The sequence below is a fragment of the Sturnus vulgaris genome, chromosome 3, assembly GCF_052056855.1.
Source record: "Sturnus vulgaris isolate bStuVul1 chromosome 3, bStuVul1.hap1, whole genome shotgun sequence".
Classification (NCBI taxonomy): domain Eukaryota; kingdom Metazoa; phylum Chordata; class Aves; order Passeriformes; family Sturnidae; genus Sturnus; species Sturnus vulgaris.
This window is the reverse complement of record NC_142245.1, coordinates 86,578,464-86,591,466: the sequence shown is the minus strand read 5'-3', so window position 1 is coordinate 86,591,466 and position 13,003 is coordinate 86,578,464. Positions and strand designations below refer to the sequence as shown.

General features: G+C 36.2%; 1 protein-coding gene across 1 annotated transcript in view; it reads left to right on the top strand.

Moving 5' to 3' along the window:
- The window catches only part of COL19A1 (collagen type XIX alpha 1 chain), a 181,731-nt gene that overhangs the window by 116,999 nt on the left and 51,729 nt on the right, over positions 1–13,003 (top strand). The window contains exons 16-17 of the mRNA XM_014870248.2: positions 2,356–2,409; positions 10,075–10,128. Of these exons, the coding sequence (XP_014725734.2) occupies positions 2,356–2,409; positions 10,075–10,128 (108 nt within the window). The remainder of the gene's footprint in view (positions 1–2,355; positions 2,410–10,074; positions 10,129–13,003) is intronic.

Below are 13,003 nucleotides of genomic sequence, written 5' to 3'. Positions count from 1 at the left end.
CTCTGTGTTTCACTGGTATGTGTTCTAGTAATTAATAAATGATGATGAAAAATAACTACCCCAGTTTTTACTTTTTTATAATTATTTTTTCAGAAAATTAATCAAGTTTTTGTCCTTGTTATGTCATAAATCACATTTTAGTTCATCTTGTAAACAGAGATAAAATTGCCTTCCCAACATATTCCATGTTTTCCTGTGTAATTAACACCTCGTTCACAGTTGTGTCTGCCAGTCAAAGCCCTGTCTTCTTCATCCTGACACTTCCTTGATACTTTGTTTAGACTGCTGTGACTTTAAGTGTCATCCTCAGGATACTTTAGATAAGTTCAAACAGGAAAAGGAAGGTGCTTCAAGAAGTCAACACTGTAGATCACTATAACTCAGAGGGACTATTTTAAAAGCATGGAGCAATTTATCTTTGTTTTTTACCTTATTAGCTCTCTGCTTTTCTGCTTTCTAAGGGAAGTTTGCTGTTTCTTTAAAAAAAAAAAAAAAACTAGGAAATATCAGTTTCCACCTGTATTTTGGAGTAGAAACCAGTCCAAAAGTATAGATGTGGCTGACTGCAGCCCCCTTCGCTTGTGCATGTGTGCCCTTACCCGTGCTGTGCACTGTCAGGCCAGGCAAGCTCCTCAGCTGCTCAGTGAACAGCATCAGTGACTGACCAAAGTCAAAACCAGCTGAGTTCCCAGCTCCAGCAGGTCCTGGGCTGCAGGGACAGGATTACCAGCACAGCAGAGGACGGGCTGGGGGTGGGCAGTAAGGACCAGCAGAGCCTTGAGTCCCTTCTAGGCACCTAGTACTGTAACTTGGTTCTAAAAATTTACCCTTAGCTGCCCCAGTTAGAGCCCTGCATGTGCAAGTACTGGTAGGATTAAACAGCTCAGCACATAACATATGTCTCAGCTAGTTAAGACCCAGGAATTTGGCACTCCAAATATGCTGAGGTGGTTTTGTTTCACACTGACTGACTGAGGATGTTCATAAAACCACAGTGGCAGTGTAGATGTGTGGCACAACCCAATGGCTGAAACACATCCACACAATCTTTGCTCTGTTTCTTCTTCAGCTTGAAAGGCTTGAGATACCTATCTCTCTCAGGAGAGTCCCTGGCTTCTAGGCAAAAGGCTGCTCTGCAGAGCTGCAGGGTGTGGGGGAGAGGGATTTTCCACCCTTACTGTCATCCCCTCAGCATAGACCAGCATTAGTGAAATGCAGAGCATGCAAGTGCTTTCCTACCTGGAAAATCTCTCACCTGGAAATAGCAAAACTGGATTTCACCTTCCCTTCCTGAGAATACTTCTGCACTCTATGTGACACTCACTTAATAAATTACAGAAGCAGGCTTAGAAGTAGGGAGCATAGCTTACAGAAATATGCCTATGTGTTAATTGTGAGCCGTCAGCCAGAATTTTAATTTTTTCACTTTTTAAGCCAAGTTTTTACCAGGACTCCCCTCTAATGCTTAACATTAATTTACATTTGCCATATGCAAGGGAAAAGTTTACTCTTAATGGTTAGAATACTTTTCTCTTCGCCATTTGCACCTAGATATTAGTTGTTCTCAGCTGTTGTTTCTAAAAAATGTGCATCAGATTTCAGCTTGGCAATAAAGATGTTAATTCCTGTAAATTACTTGCATTTTTATGTTGATCTTCCTAAAAAAAATAAAAAGCATATGTGAAAACAGTTGTTCAAGCAAACTCTGTACTAAAAAATTGTAGTAGTTACATATGCATGTGTTTTTTAGAAACTGAGTGGAAAGTCTCCCTTAAGTAGACTTTTATGGACTTTACGTTTTAATGCAAATGATTTTGCACGTGCATTATATATACACAGATGGTAGTAATTGCACAAAGAAGGTGAATTGTTTTTGCAACTAAATCTCTGGCTTTTGTGTTTATTATGACATCCCAGAGAAGAAGGGTAAATGTGTTTCTTAATTGGGTTATATTGCACATATGTACTGATTGTGCAAGTCAGACTGCTGCAGCACAGTTTAACATCCCAAGCTCAGGTGTATTTATATAAATATAATTTATTTACACCTCAGCAAGATACTTTGTTAATAACCCTATCAATGCACACTCATATTTGAGACAAAGCTTTAAAATGTGACACTGTGGTTGGGGATGCAAATATAGCTTGTTATAACTATTAAAAGCAATCCTAGGACTGCTCATATTAGATAGTATTGCAGAGACTGATAAAGACTATTCATTTTGGATGTGTTTTAATATCTCTTTTTCTATTTTGCTAATATATAAGGCAATAAATCTTTTCTTTAAATTCTTATTCAAAATCACTCCCTAATATCAGAATTTATAAATGTCTTTTGTAATTTTTTGTTTCCAGGGGAGACGAGGCAAGCCAGGCCTTCCAGGAAAACCGGGGCCACCAGGACCTCCTGTGAGTTACTAATGAGGGGAATGGGAAATTTTCACTCTGTCCTCAGACTTGGTTAAATCTTTTATGGCAGATTATTGGACCATAATTATAGTTGAAAATAATTGTTCTGTGTCTACTCTGCTGTATCCATCAGCTACTACTGATAGCCTTTTATTACAGCAAAAATAAAAGGACTGGGTCTACAAGTAAGAGAGATTAGACAGAATGGAAAGAACAAGATGGAAACTTCAGCAGAGGAAGCAGAAATTGGCATGCCAAAGAAAGACTGGCCATGTATGCTAGCTGTGAATATTGTGCTTTCATTCCCTTTGCAAAATGCGTGATGCTCTCTAGAAGAAGGGATAATTTCTGTCTCAGAGGGGTAATTTGAAAGATGAAGGACTGTGTGAAGCATGTGCCAACTGTCTGAATGATGGGGAGGATTATACCCAGCACTGGAATGAGCACTCAGCTGTAGTTCAAATGAGTTGACCGAAGAATTAAAAAGATTAAGAAATACATGACTTTATGAAAGGATTTGTAATATGAAGAACTAAAGGGTTTAGCTCAGATGTAAGAGGTTTGGGATTTTGTTTTTCTTCTCTATTTTTTTTTAAAGATAAAGGATTTAAAATTCAAGTCAGGCATGAATGTATATTAGTCTTCAATGAAAGCACCCTTTTCCTGGAAGAGGAAGACTTAGTCATATTTGTAAAATTCTCTGTATATGGTATTGTGAAAATGCTGTCATGCACAAATACAAAACAACTATTTGTAGATTAAGTAAATTTCTGCTTGTTTACATTCTTAATATAAAACAAAAAAAAATTATAATCCCTTCTTTTGCTTACCTGGATAAAAGCTAGTGGTTTATGCATCTGAACATTTGATTCATATGCTTCAACCTGGTCTTGTATGTAGAGACGAGAATAATACACTGCTGCATGGGATACAATGACTAAAATGAAGCAGATGTCATCTATCCTCATCCAAAAGCAAAACTGCATAGATTTCATAAATAATTTTTTCTTACAAAATGTGTTCAGAAAGAATAGTTTATGACAGAATTCATTTATTCTGCATAAAACCAAACAGTTAAAAATCCCTCCCTTTCACTCATATTGAAGCCTTGCTTGTTTGAGTCTTTTGCACAGTTCTAATGCTGAAATGGTATTGCAAATTGCAGGAGGCCAAACAGAGGAAAGGAGTGATGCAGAATCTTTCTTAATACTAGTGTCAAATATAACCTTTAAAGGATAAAAAGCAAACCATAGCAGAGGTCAATGTTAGACCTAATCTACTTAGCTTTTTGTGAGCTAGTGAAAAGCTGTTTCTGAGTTACAGATTTCTGCCATCCTAGATTTGCTGGCAGGTCAGGCTTGTGAAGATGTATGATCCTTGACAGATATACCAGAAATCTTGAGTGGAAGCTAAATTGCACTTCTATTACTGAGACGTATCTCAGATTTTCTTACAGCAAGTGCAAAGCTCAACTTTGTCAGCATGGCAACATCACTACAAGGAGCTCTGTATTGGGTACTGTAGCCTAGTACTACGTACGGAAAAGCACTCTTTAAACAGCCATGACCTGAATATTGGTTTAAAGTATTTGTTTCTGGTATAACTCTCTTGATGCACTACTCACTCTGGATACAGCTATACCACCATCTTGTGTTCCAAGACTGAGAACATAACGCATAGAAAAGGCACACTCTAAAAGCAGTAATGCCTGCTAACATGCTTTGGCAGGATCCCCATATTTCAAGTGCCACAGCTTGTATGCACCAAAAAAAACTTCAACAGGATCCATCATTCCCCCTCTCTTTTTCAAGGCTCAAACTGTATTCAGTTTTGCTGTGCTTCCAGTTACCCTTCTCTCCTAATAGTAAGCAGCTTCTTCATGCACATGGATGTATCTTTAGCCCTTACTTTGGCTTTTCCAAAGTGGAACAGAACAGTCACACCTGCAGGGTGGTTGCTGTCATAAGTTTGGCATACACAGGGTACAAAGTGGTTAACAGATTGACTGAATATGTAAAAATTAGACTCTCCAGTATAAAAAGGTTTGGGTGTTGGCTGATGTTTCAAAAAAATATGGAATTTGGCTTTGAGAAAAAGGAGATTCGGTCATTAACTATTAGGATAGCTACAGCATATAGACTGTGTTTGAAATTAATACATTTACTTAATTTATTTGTCAATGGCATTATGCTAAGTATTTCATTTAGATATTAGAACTGTCAAGTGCTCAGTACTGACAAAAAAAAAGAAAAAAAAAGAAAACACAAAAACTGTGAGAAGGAAACACAATACTTAGGGTAATTATAATAAAGGGCAGTCCTAATGACAATGAATGCATATAGGGATTTGTGGGGAAAAGACTGGGGTAAAATTAAAGAAAACTGAAAAAGTTACAAAAATTGCAGTCAGCATACATGCTGTGTTTTAATGTGGTAGCAATGTAAATGCACCTGCTAACAGTCAAAAATCTACTTGTCTCATGGCAGCATTTAAGACTTTTCTAACCTTCTCTCAATATCTCATCCTTTTTCTTTTCCTTCCTAGCTTAGTTTCTGGGGATTTTTTTCAATAAAATTAATGCTTCTTGTGAGTTTCTATTCCATTAATATCATCTGCATAGCTTTGGTGTAAAAACCTATATCACTGTCAGAAACATAGATTGATTGGCATCTGGTAATGAAGCTACTCAGTTAAAGTGGGACTTTCTATGAAATTTCTTCCAGGTATCCTTTCTTTTGTGCTTTCGTGTCATTTTTTTCCTTTTTCTTTATTTTGCGGGGTTTTTTTCTCTTTGGAACAAATCCTGAGCTCACAACAGGCAAGAAGACAATGAGGACTTTTATTCATCAGCTATAAAAATATTTTTGCCAACTTATGAAATATATTCCTCATTTGAGTATTTGTTTAAATCTATTACATATTATAGACTTTTAAGGCGTTCTTTGATTCCCTTCTGGTTCAGAATTCGTAGTACGCATCCTTGCTGTCTGATGTTGTTTTTGAGTACTGTTGTGTTATTTCAGTACAGGAGAGCCGGGATGTGTGCTCACACCCTTCTCAATCCAGCGGGTAGCAATTTGTGCTGAATCCAAGAATCCAAGTAGAGCAGCAGCTCCCTCTAGTGCTTTTTGACCTTTTCTCCACTTTTGGAGCGCCTGGGCAGCAGTGAAAAGCTTCTGTTAAACATACTACTCACTTTGCTCTCACAAGCATTCTGAAAATTGTGATTGTAAAATCAATATCTCTGTACCCTTCAAATGTATTTCATATATTTGTCTACTTCCATTTTCTTCTAAAGTCTTCTGAAAGAGAGAGAGAGTGTCACATGCTGTTACTCTGCTCAGCATGGCTCTTCACTAAAATTGAAATGCTGATTTTATGAAACAAAAAATAATTACTATGATAATAGGATGCTTTAAGGTTGTAAGAACAGCATTTTGATCAGACTGAAGAACTGATCTGATTGCTTTCTTCTGCCATAGCTGCTAACTAAAAGTCTATAGGATTCAGCAGCACAGACAGGGTCCCCAGCAACCACAGCTTGTTTTGCATTTTGTATAACGCATTGACTTTCTAGATACCGGATCTTTTCATTTTAAAAGCAAATCAAAGAATCACAGAATGAGTAGGATTGGAAGGGATTGCTGTGGGTCATCTGATACAGCCTTCCTGCTCAAGCAGGGTCATCTGAAAGCACAGAATTGTGACCAGATGATTGTTGAATTGTCTTCCAGCATCGTTCTTCCAGCAAGGAAGACTCTACCTCCTGTCTGGGCTGTCTGTCACACACACTGTAATGCATTAAATGTATCTGACCTAAGGATGTACAGGCCCAATTCTGCACTCTTCACCCAGGCAAAGTACTTTTCTGTTCTAAGGTTGTAAAATTACTATCTGCCTCATTTTGTGTAGTGCTCTGTTAAGGGGAGATAATTTATATTTCTTTTTGTTCTGCCTGGAGAATAGCTGCCTGATGTCTGTCACTGTGGTGGTTGGGGGTTTATTTACTATTTATTTATTTATTTTTACCTTTAAATTAATCAGCAGGTATACCTATTTACATAGATGAGCAAGAGAACAGAAAAAAAAGGAGTTTTACTCATTTCCCCATTGAGAGTTAACTTTATCTTTCCTCTGTCTCTGCTGGAACTGTTATGATTGGCGAAATTCCATTTCTCAATAGCTTCCATTTCAGTGATTTAGCTTGTTTTTAAAATCAAGAGTGCTAAGCTAGAGTTGTGTTACAGACTTGCACCAGTATAACAAAAAAAATTTAAAAAATTCTTTGAGATAAGTCTGGATTTTGCCCAATTGTTCTTTAGCAGAAGTGAAATATTATCAGCATTGGTTTGTAAAGATAAGAAGCACGAGGACTGCCTGTTCTGGCCAAACACAATCTTGTCCAACCCACCTGTGGCAGAGGTGGGAAAGAAACTCAGGGTATGCTAAATCACAGGCTAGTAAACTGTAATCACAAGTATTCATTCTCTTAAGCTGATGCATCCAAAACTAAGCTATTATCCTCAATCAATAGATGTAATCGATTCATTTCGCAATTGCTGTAGCTTTTGAAGCTTATCATTCAGTTTCTCATTTACGTTTGCAAGAGGCTGAACTTCATATTTTTATCTTCTCAAGTATTTGTGCTTGGAAGATGAGCTTTTTGTTACTCCCTGAAGTTTTAAATTCAAATAGGGTTTCATTTTTGTCTGTACTGCATGTGATGCAGTAGAGGGGCTCACTTGAACTTCATTTAATTACATACATTTTTGGCGTTGTCATTCAATACATATGTCAGTGCCCCCAGACTAGTTATCTTAAGTAGCCAGCAGTTCACCTTGGAAATTTCATTTCCTCTGCCTGAGGAAATACTGTCATGCCTTACCAATATTTTGGAAGTGACTGAATGTTATCGCTTAATTACAATAAAGAAAAGATCAATGCAATGATAAGTGAAAATTGGCAGTAGCATTTCTGGTTTTCCTGGACTTTCAGCTGCTTCTTAGAAGAATATTGGAACTGCTTACATTATAATGTGGGAATGGCTTGCAAAGGTTGGTCATATTGCTTGTTTCTATGCATTAAGTTTTTTTTATCCATATCAAAATGTAATTTATTTCTTGTCTCCTATTGTGGCAGACATCATGTTTTTGTCATTCTTTCCATTTGCTCTTTGGAATAGTTATACAACATTGCACATCTGCCCTGATGAGTTTCACGATGTTTTGCATTAAAATAAACAGAAAACCAGTGGGTTTTTTTTAATGGGCAGGCACCAAAGGAAAATACAGGGATAAAGTAACTGCACTGAGTCACTTGCAGGCTGTGTTCTGTGAAATGGCCTATTTTTGAGATGCAACCTGTGCAATTTACTTGTTACCCATTTTATGCATGGACTGTGAGATTGGGTAGACTTTTTCAGCAGTCTCATCTTTACAGAAATACAGATGAACTATAAAAGTTAAGGGAGGAAAATACATTGTAAACCCCAGTAATTTCACAGTTTGGAGCTATTTCCCTTTAAGCACCTGTGTTTCTATTCCTGCCTCGTCTGTAGAAATAACAACTGAAACCTGTTTGCAGTTTTGGAAAACAATCAGGATGCATTTTTTTATTCATACAACTCTACTCTCTGTGTGCTTCACTTCTCTCAATTACAAAACTTGATATTAGAAAAAAAAAGGAAACTCTGCTCAACTGAGCTTCAAAGTGGCAGATGTGCAAAATCCTCATTCAAAAGCTAGAAACTGCTGGTACAATAATTCTTCAACTGTTGTTAATTTCATTGCTTCTCCACTTTCAAACCAATGCTGCTCGTGGTTTTTTTTTGGTCTGTAGAGACTTCAGAGTAGATTGTACAACTATATTAGTGTAGTGAAACTGAAAGAAAAGAGACTATGGTTTAGAAAAAAAGTCTTGAATAAAAATATTTTCTGTTGTTGTACACTTGTTTTACTGGTTTTTATTATAGAAAAAATGATAGAAATGTAAAATTATTACATTTATGTCAATTTTTGGAAACGGAAATACTAAACTGGTAACGCAAAGCCTGTGGCATAGTCAAGAATACAACCCAAATGCCTAAAGTTCTCCTTGACTGCCTTAGTCAGGAAATATTCTGGGGATTTTTAAGGATATGTTTGTTTTTCAAAATTTTGCCAATGTACATGTCATCCTGTCAAAAATTATTTATGTACAAATAATATCTGAGAGTTTGGGGTTGATGGCAGATACAGTATTAAGTTCTTCCTGGGTTGTGTGGCTGTAGCAGTTTCAGTTGAGGAAAAAACAGTAAAAGAAGCATGATACATGATGTCAAAGGCAAAGGGAGAATAAGTTCTCATTTCAGAATTCTCCAGGAATCCTGGGCTCAAGGATTCGACACGGCAGGTTTACAATATTGACGTTGACATGTCTGGGCAGTGTCATCATACTTCAGTCCCAGTTCTGGATTGCCAGCTGTATTATGGATATCAAAGTAAAAATTCTGCCATTAACTTCAGAAATCTGAGTGGAGTGAGATCTTAGTGAAAACATCATGACTATATTGATGTTATTTTTAACATAAATTTGAAGTGACAATTCACTTCAAAATAACATGGATGTACTTTTGTCTCTTCCAATGTAGGAATAAGGAGCGAGTGAAACACCTGAGATGTTTCACAAGGCTTCCAAATTTTCTTAGAATACACACTAAGACAAAATCTGGAGAGAGTAAATTGTAATTATAAAAAGCCCCAGAGGAGGATAGTTGCTTTTGTGCCCTGTGTGTGTTACATCCAAGTCAATCAGGCTAAGTGACTTACTTGAATATATTGTAATCTTATTAGTACGGTCAAACATTTCTTACAGCCATCACGAGTGGTTGTTGTTCATATTGCATTATGTGAAAGCTTCAGCTCAGAGAGTAACTGTGCTAATTTTTAAATTTAATTGAGTCTTAGTTTATAAGTTCTTGACTGTATTTTATGTGTTCTGCTCCATCTACTAAACTTAAAAATCTCATTGAGGGCGTGTTTTTTTGACAGAATATTCAAAAAATTGGGGGATTTAATGTTCAAAAATGTTTTTTCCCAAGCACATTTTTGAGTGTTTCTATCCTAAATGTTCATTTGATCAGGAAGTTCCTTTTACAGTGTTGAATTTCTTGTTGTAAAGTAAAACAAGTAAAACATGTTAAGTAAAAACTTTCAATGCTGATAAAACTAGGAAGTTAATATCCTGGAGAATTCTGGCTTTCATCAATTTCACTTACTGTACTCCCAGGTTAAAAACCTACCTGTTTACTCACACTAGGAGCTGCTTCTACATTGAAAGTTGTGCTTTGAGTTAGTGGAAAGAGTTTTAAAATGCTGCAGAACAAGAATGTTGTTCACACCAGAAGGGACTTGTATTAAAATTGATATGGATTTCATTTCTGCCTCCTCTGAATGGCCAATTCACTTTAAAATAAGTTGCTGCTTTTCAAAATTCAGGGATTTAAAAACTAACTTTCTTCTTCCTCTGTGCCAGAAAAAAGAAATAATGAAGTTACAGAAGATAATTTACTGTACACTCAAATAAAAATCAAAAAACTTTTACATCCCATTGCCCTTTAAATACAGTTATGCAAACATAAAATTAGTTCAATTAAAATGACTTTCTGATGCATATTTTTCCATATAGGGTCCTTCTGGACTAAAAGGAATCCTGGATTCATTGAACAAGCATTATAATGAGGTATGGAGATTTGATTTGGTGTCTGTGTGGGTTTATGACTAAGTAGTATGTGAGGTAGAAATGACTACAGTTTTGATCCCTGTGAACCACATTCCAAATTAATCCAAAAGGTAATTTCTTTCCTGACCCCTTTGTGCATCCCTTTGCAAGTTTCAGTCCAAACTCCAGTCACATACCTGCCATGTCATCTATCTTGCTGCCATGTGTCTTGCCTCCCATCCATCTTCTACTTACTTGTTTTTGACTGGTAAAACTCAAAAAGATGTGTGCACCACCTAGATGATAGTGTGAAGCACCAGCTCCTCATTTCTAAACCTAATTGCTTTAAACTGTACTTGACGTTTATTTATTGACCAATTCTGTCATGATTCTGTGAGTAAAATAGAAAGACGAGGCATAATTTTGAAGAGATCTACTAGCAGTCCATGAGAATTGTCCTTATGTTTGCATTATGGACTAATACTAAATTATTAAATACTAAATTATGGACTAATACTAAAAATACTGTGTCAATTATTAAACCACCTGCAGCTAAAATAACTTAAAAGAAAAAAAATATTAAAATTGCATAGGACTGTGTTCAGCTTGACAGAGATTTTACATTCTTACTGCAGGTATTTCAAGTTATTTAAGCTGTGGTAGTGTCTGCCATTGTATGAGAATAGAAAAGTTTGCTTAATTGATTTGTGAGTATGTAACCTCTCTGATCAGAAAACTATTTCATTCAAAGATTCATGATGCACTATTACAGCATTATTTCCCCAGTACAGTGGTTAATGTGTGTATCAGAACTTAAGTCATGCAGGTCAAGCCTGGAGGGAATTAATTTCTTTTAATATTAGAATGCATTAGCTATAAAGAGCACGTGTATTCAGGTCTTTTTCTTATTTAACATTCCTAGATGAGTGCTAAAATCTTTGCTTGAATAGGGATTCTGGAGTTAAATTCATGTCAAACATACATTTCCAGGTGCTTTTATCATTGAAGTGATTTCTCTGATATTAATTATGATATTTAATCCATTCCAAATCATTATATCACCTTAGAAGCACGTATTAGGAATTAAGCATAGAGAATTTTTATGCCTGGAGACTTAGTTTCTCTATTTGTTCTCCTGCTTTATATATATGTGTTGAAGTTTTATATATTTTGTTTTTCACATTTGGTTTCCTTATCGGTTTCTTTTTCCTGCCAAAGAGCTTTCACTGATATCAGTGCTGTTTCCTCTATTGACACCAAATTTATTGTAACTCATTCCCCACCTCTGCCTTATCAATCTCTTTTGTCCTGACAGTCCCTTTAAGGTTACTACTGCAAGAGGAAATATAAACAGTGATGATCTCCAGGAAATGGCACACATCTGTCTCCAAAAATCATGTTTCTTATAATTGCAAGGCTCTAAGTATTCTTTAGGTGGCTTATATTTCCTAATTAACAATATTCTGGAAAAAATATAGACCAGCTGGTATGTGTCTATAAATTAATTATCTTTTAAATCCTGGGTAGCTTACCAACTTTCCTCTTCCTTCAGATGTCTAGTTTGAAGATTTTAATGACTCTGTCATGAGCAATTAACTGTTCAACAAGGAAATGCTGTTTGATTCCAGATGAAAGAGGAGCTGGCTTTCTGATTCAAGTACAAGGTTCTAAATATGCAGAGTTTAACTAAATATTCAGACCCTCCTAGAGTCAACTTAAGTCTACAACAACAAAATTATTAATTCCTATACATTTTATGATGGAAATGGCATATTCCCATCAAGGACAAGACAAAGAGGTCTTCAAAGAAAAGAGCAGCTTCTCTGGTTTACCACTGATTCACCTAGGCAGGTGCATGTACCAGTAACTTGTTTTCCATGCTGGAACATAGTATGACAGAAGCTAAATTTCAGAAGCTGATTTTGTCCACAGCATCTTGCAGGCATCAAGCAGTCTTTCACATTCCAGTGTTCAATTTGCAGTGTGCCTCAGTTATTTGTATTGGTAAAATGATATTTGAGTGATACTCTGAGGTTTTTGAGGTTTCTTACAGCACAGGGAATGGGCATTTCCCATCATTTTATCTATGCTCTCAAGGATGTCACAAGGTCTTCTTTCAGTTTGGTGTTTAAAGTGTTTTGGTATTCACACATTTTAGTTGTTATAAGTATTTTCACACCTTTTTTTTTCTCTGAGGATGTTAGGATTATTAGATATTAAGTTATTAGGATATTATGGCTTCTTTGTGTTGGTATTGATAGGAACCATGAGAAACTGATACCAAGAAACATGGTAGCTTTTAAGACCCATTATAAGTAATAATGTTTTTTCTATTTCTCTAGTTTCTCTGTTTCTTATCAGATTCTTTTCAATTTTTCTGATTGCTGTGTGGTAATTTCTGATTGCTGTAATAAGTATTGGTATTTGCACAATGTATTTAAATAATTTATTGCAACCAGGATTTTTCTGGGTCAGCATCAATCACTTTATCAGAGTGATTTTTAAGGAGGCTGGAGTGCAAGCCTTTAAAAGCATAATTTACTTGATCCATGTATGCAGTGAGAGAGCACTACAAATGCAATTGCTGATTGCAGCAGCAAATTGTGCTGAACAGCAAACGAAGACCAGCAGTCTTTCTTTAATGAAGGTGAGAGGAACCTGCTGAGGATAAGAAGTAGAATTGATCCTTAATGGGGTGGGAGACAGTGCTGGAGCATTGCTTCCCTCATTCTTCCTGTGTGCCTGTTTCCACATGTGACTGCTTTTATATTCCTTCTTGCTATGTCTTCTGCACTGTCAGCCTAAATCAGATGCTTTGCATGTGTTCGATAAATGCATTTTGTTCTCTTGTTTTTGCTAAGAAACTAGTTCTGCCCTGTACTGTATATTACATTCC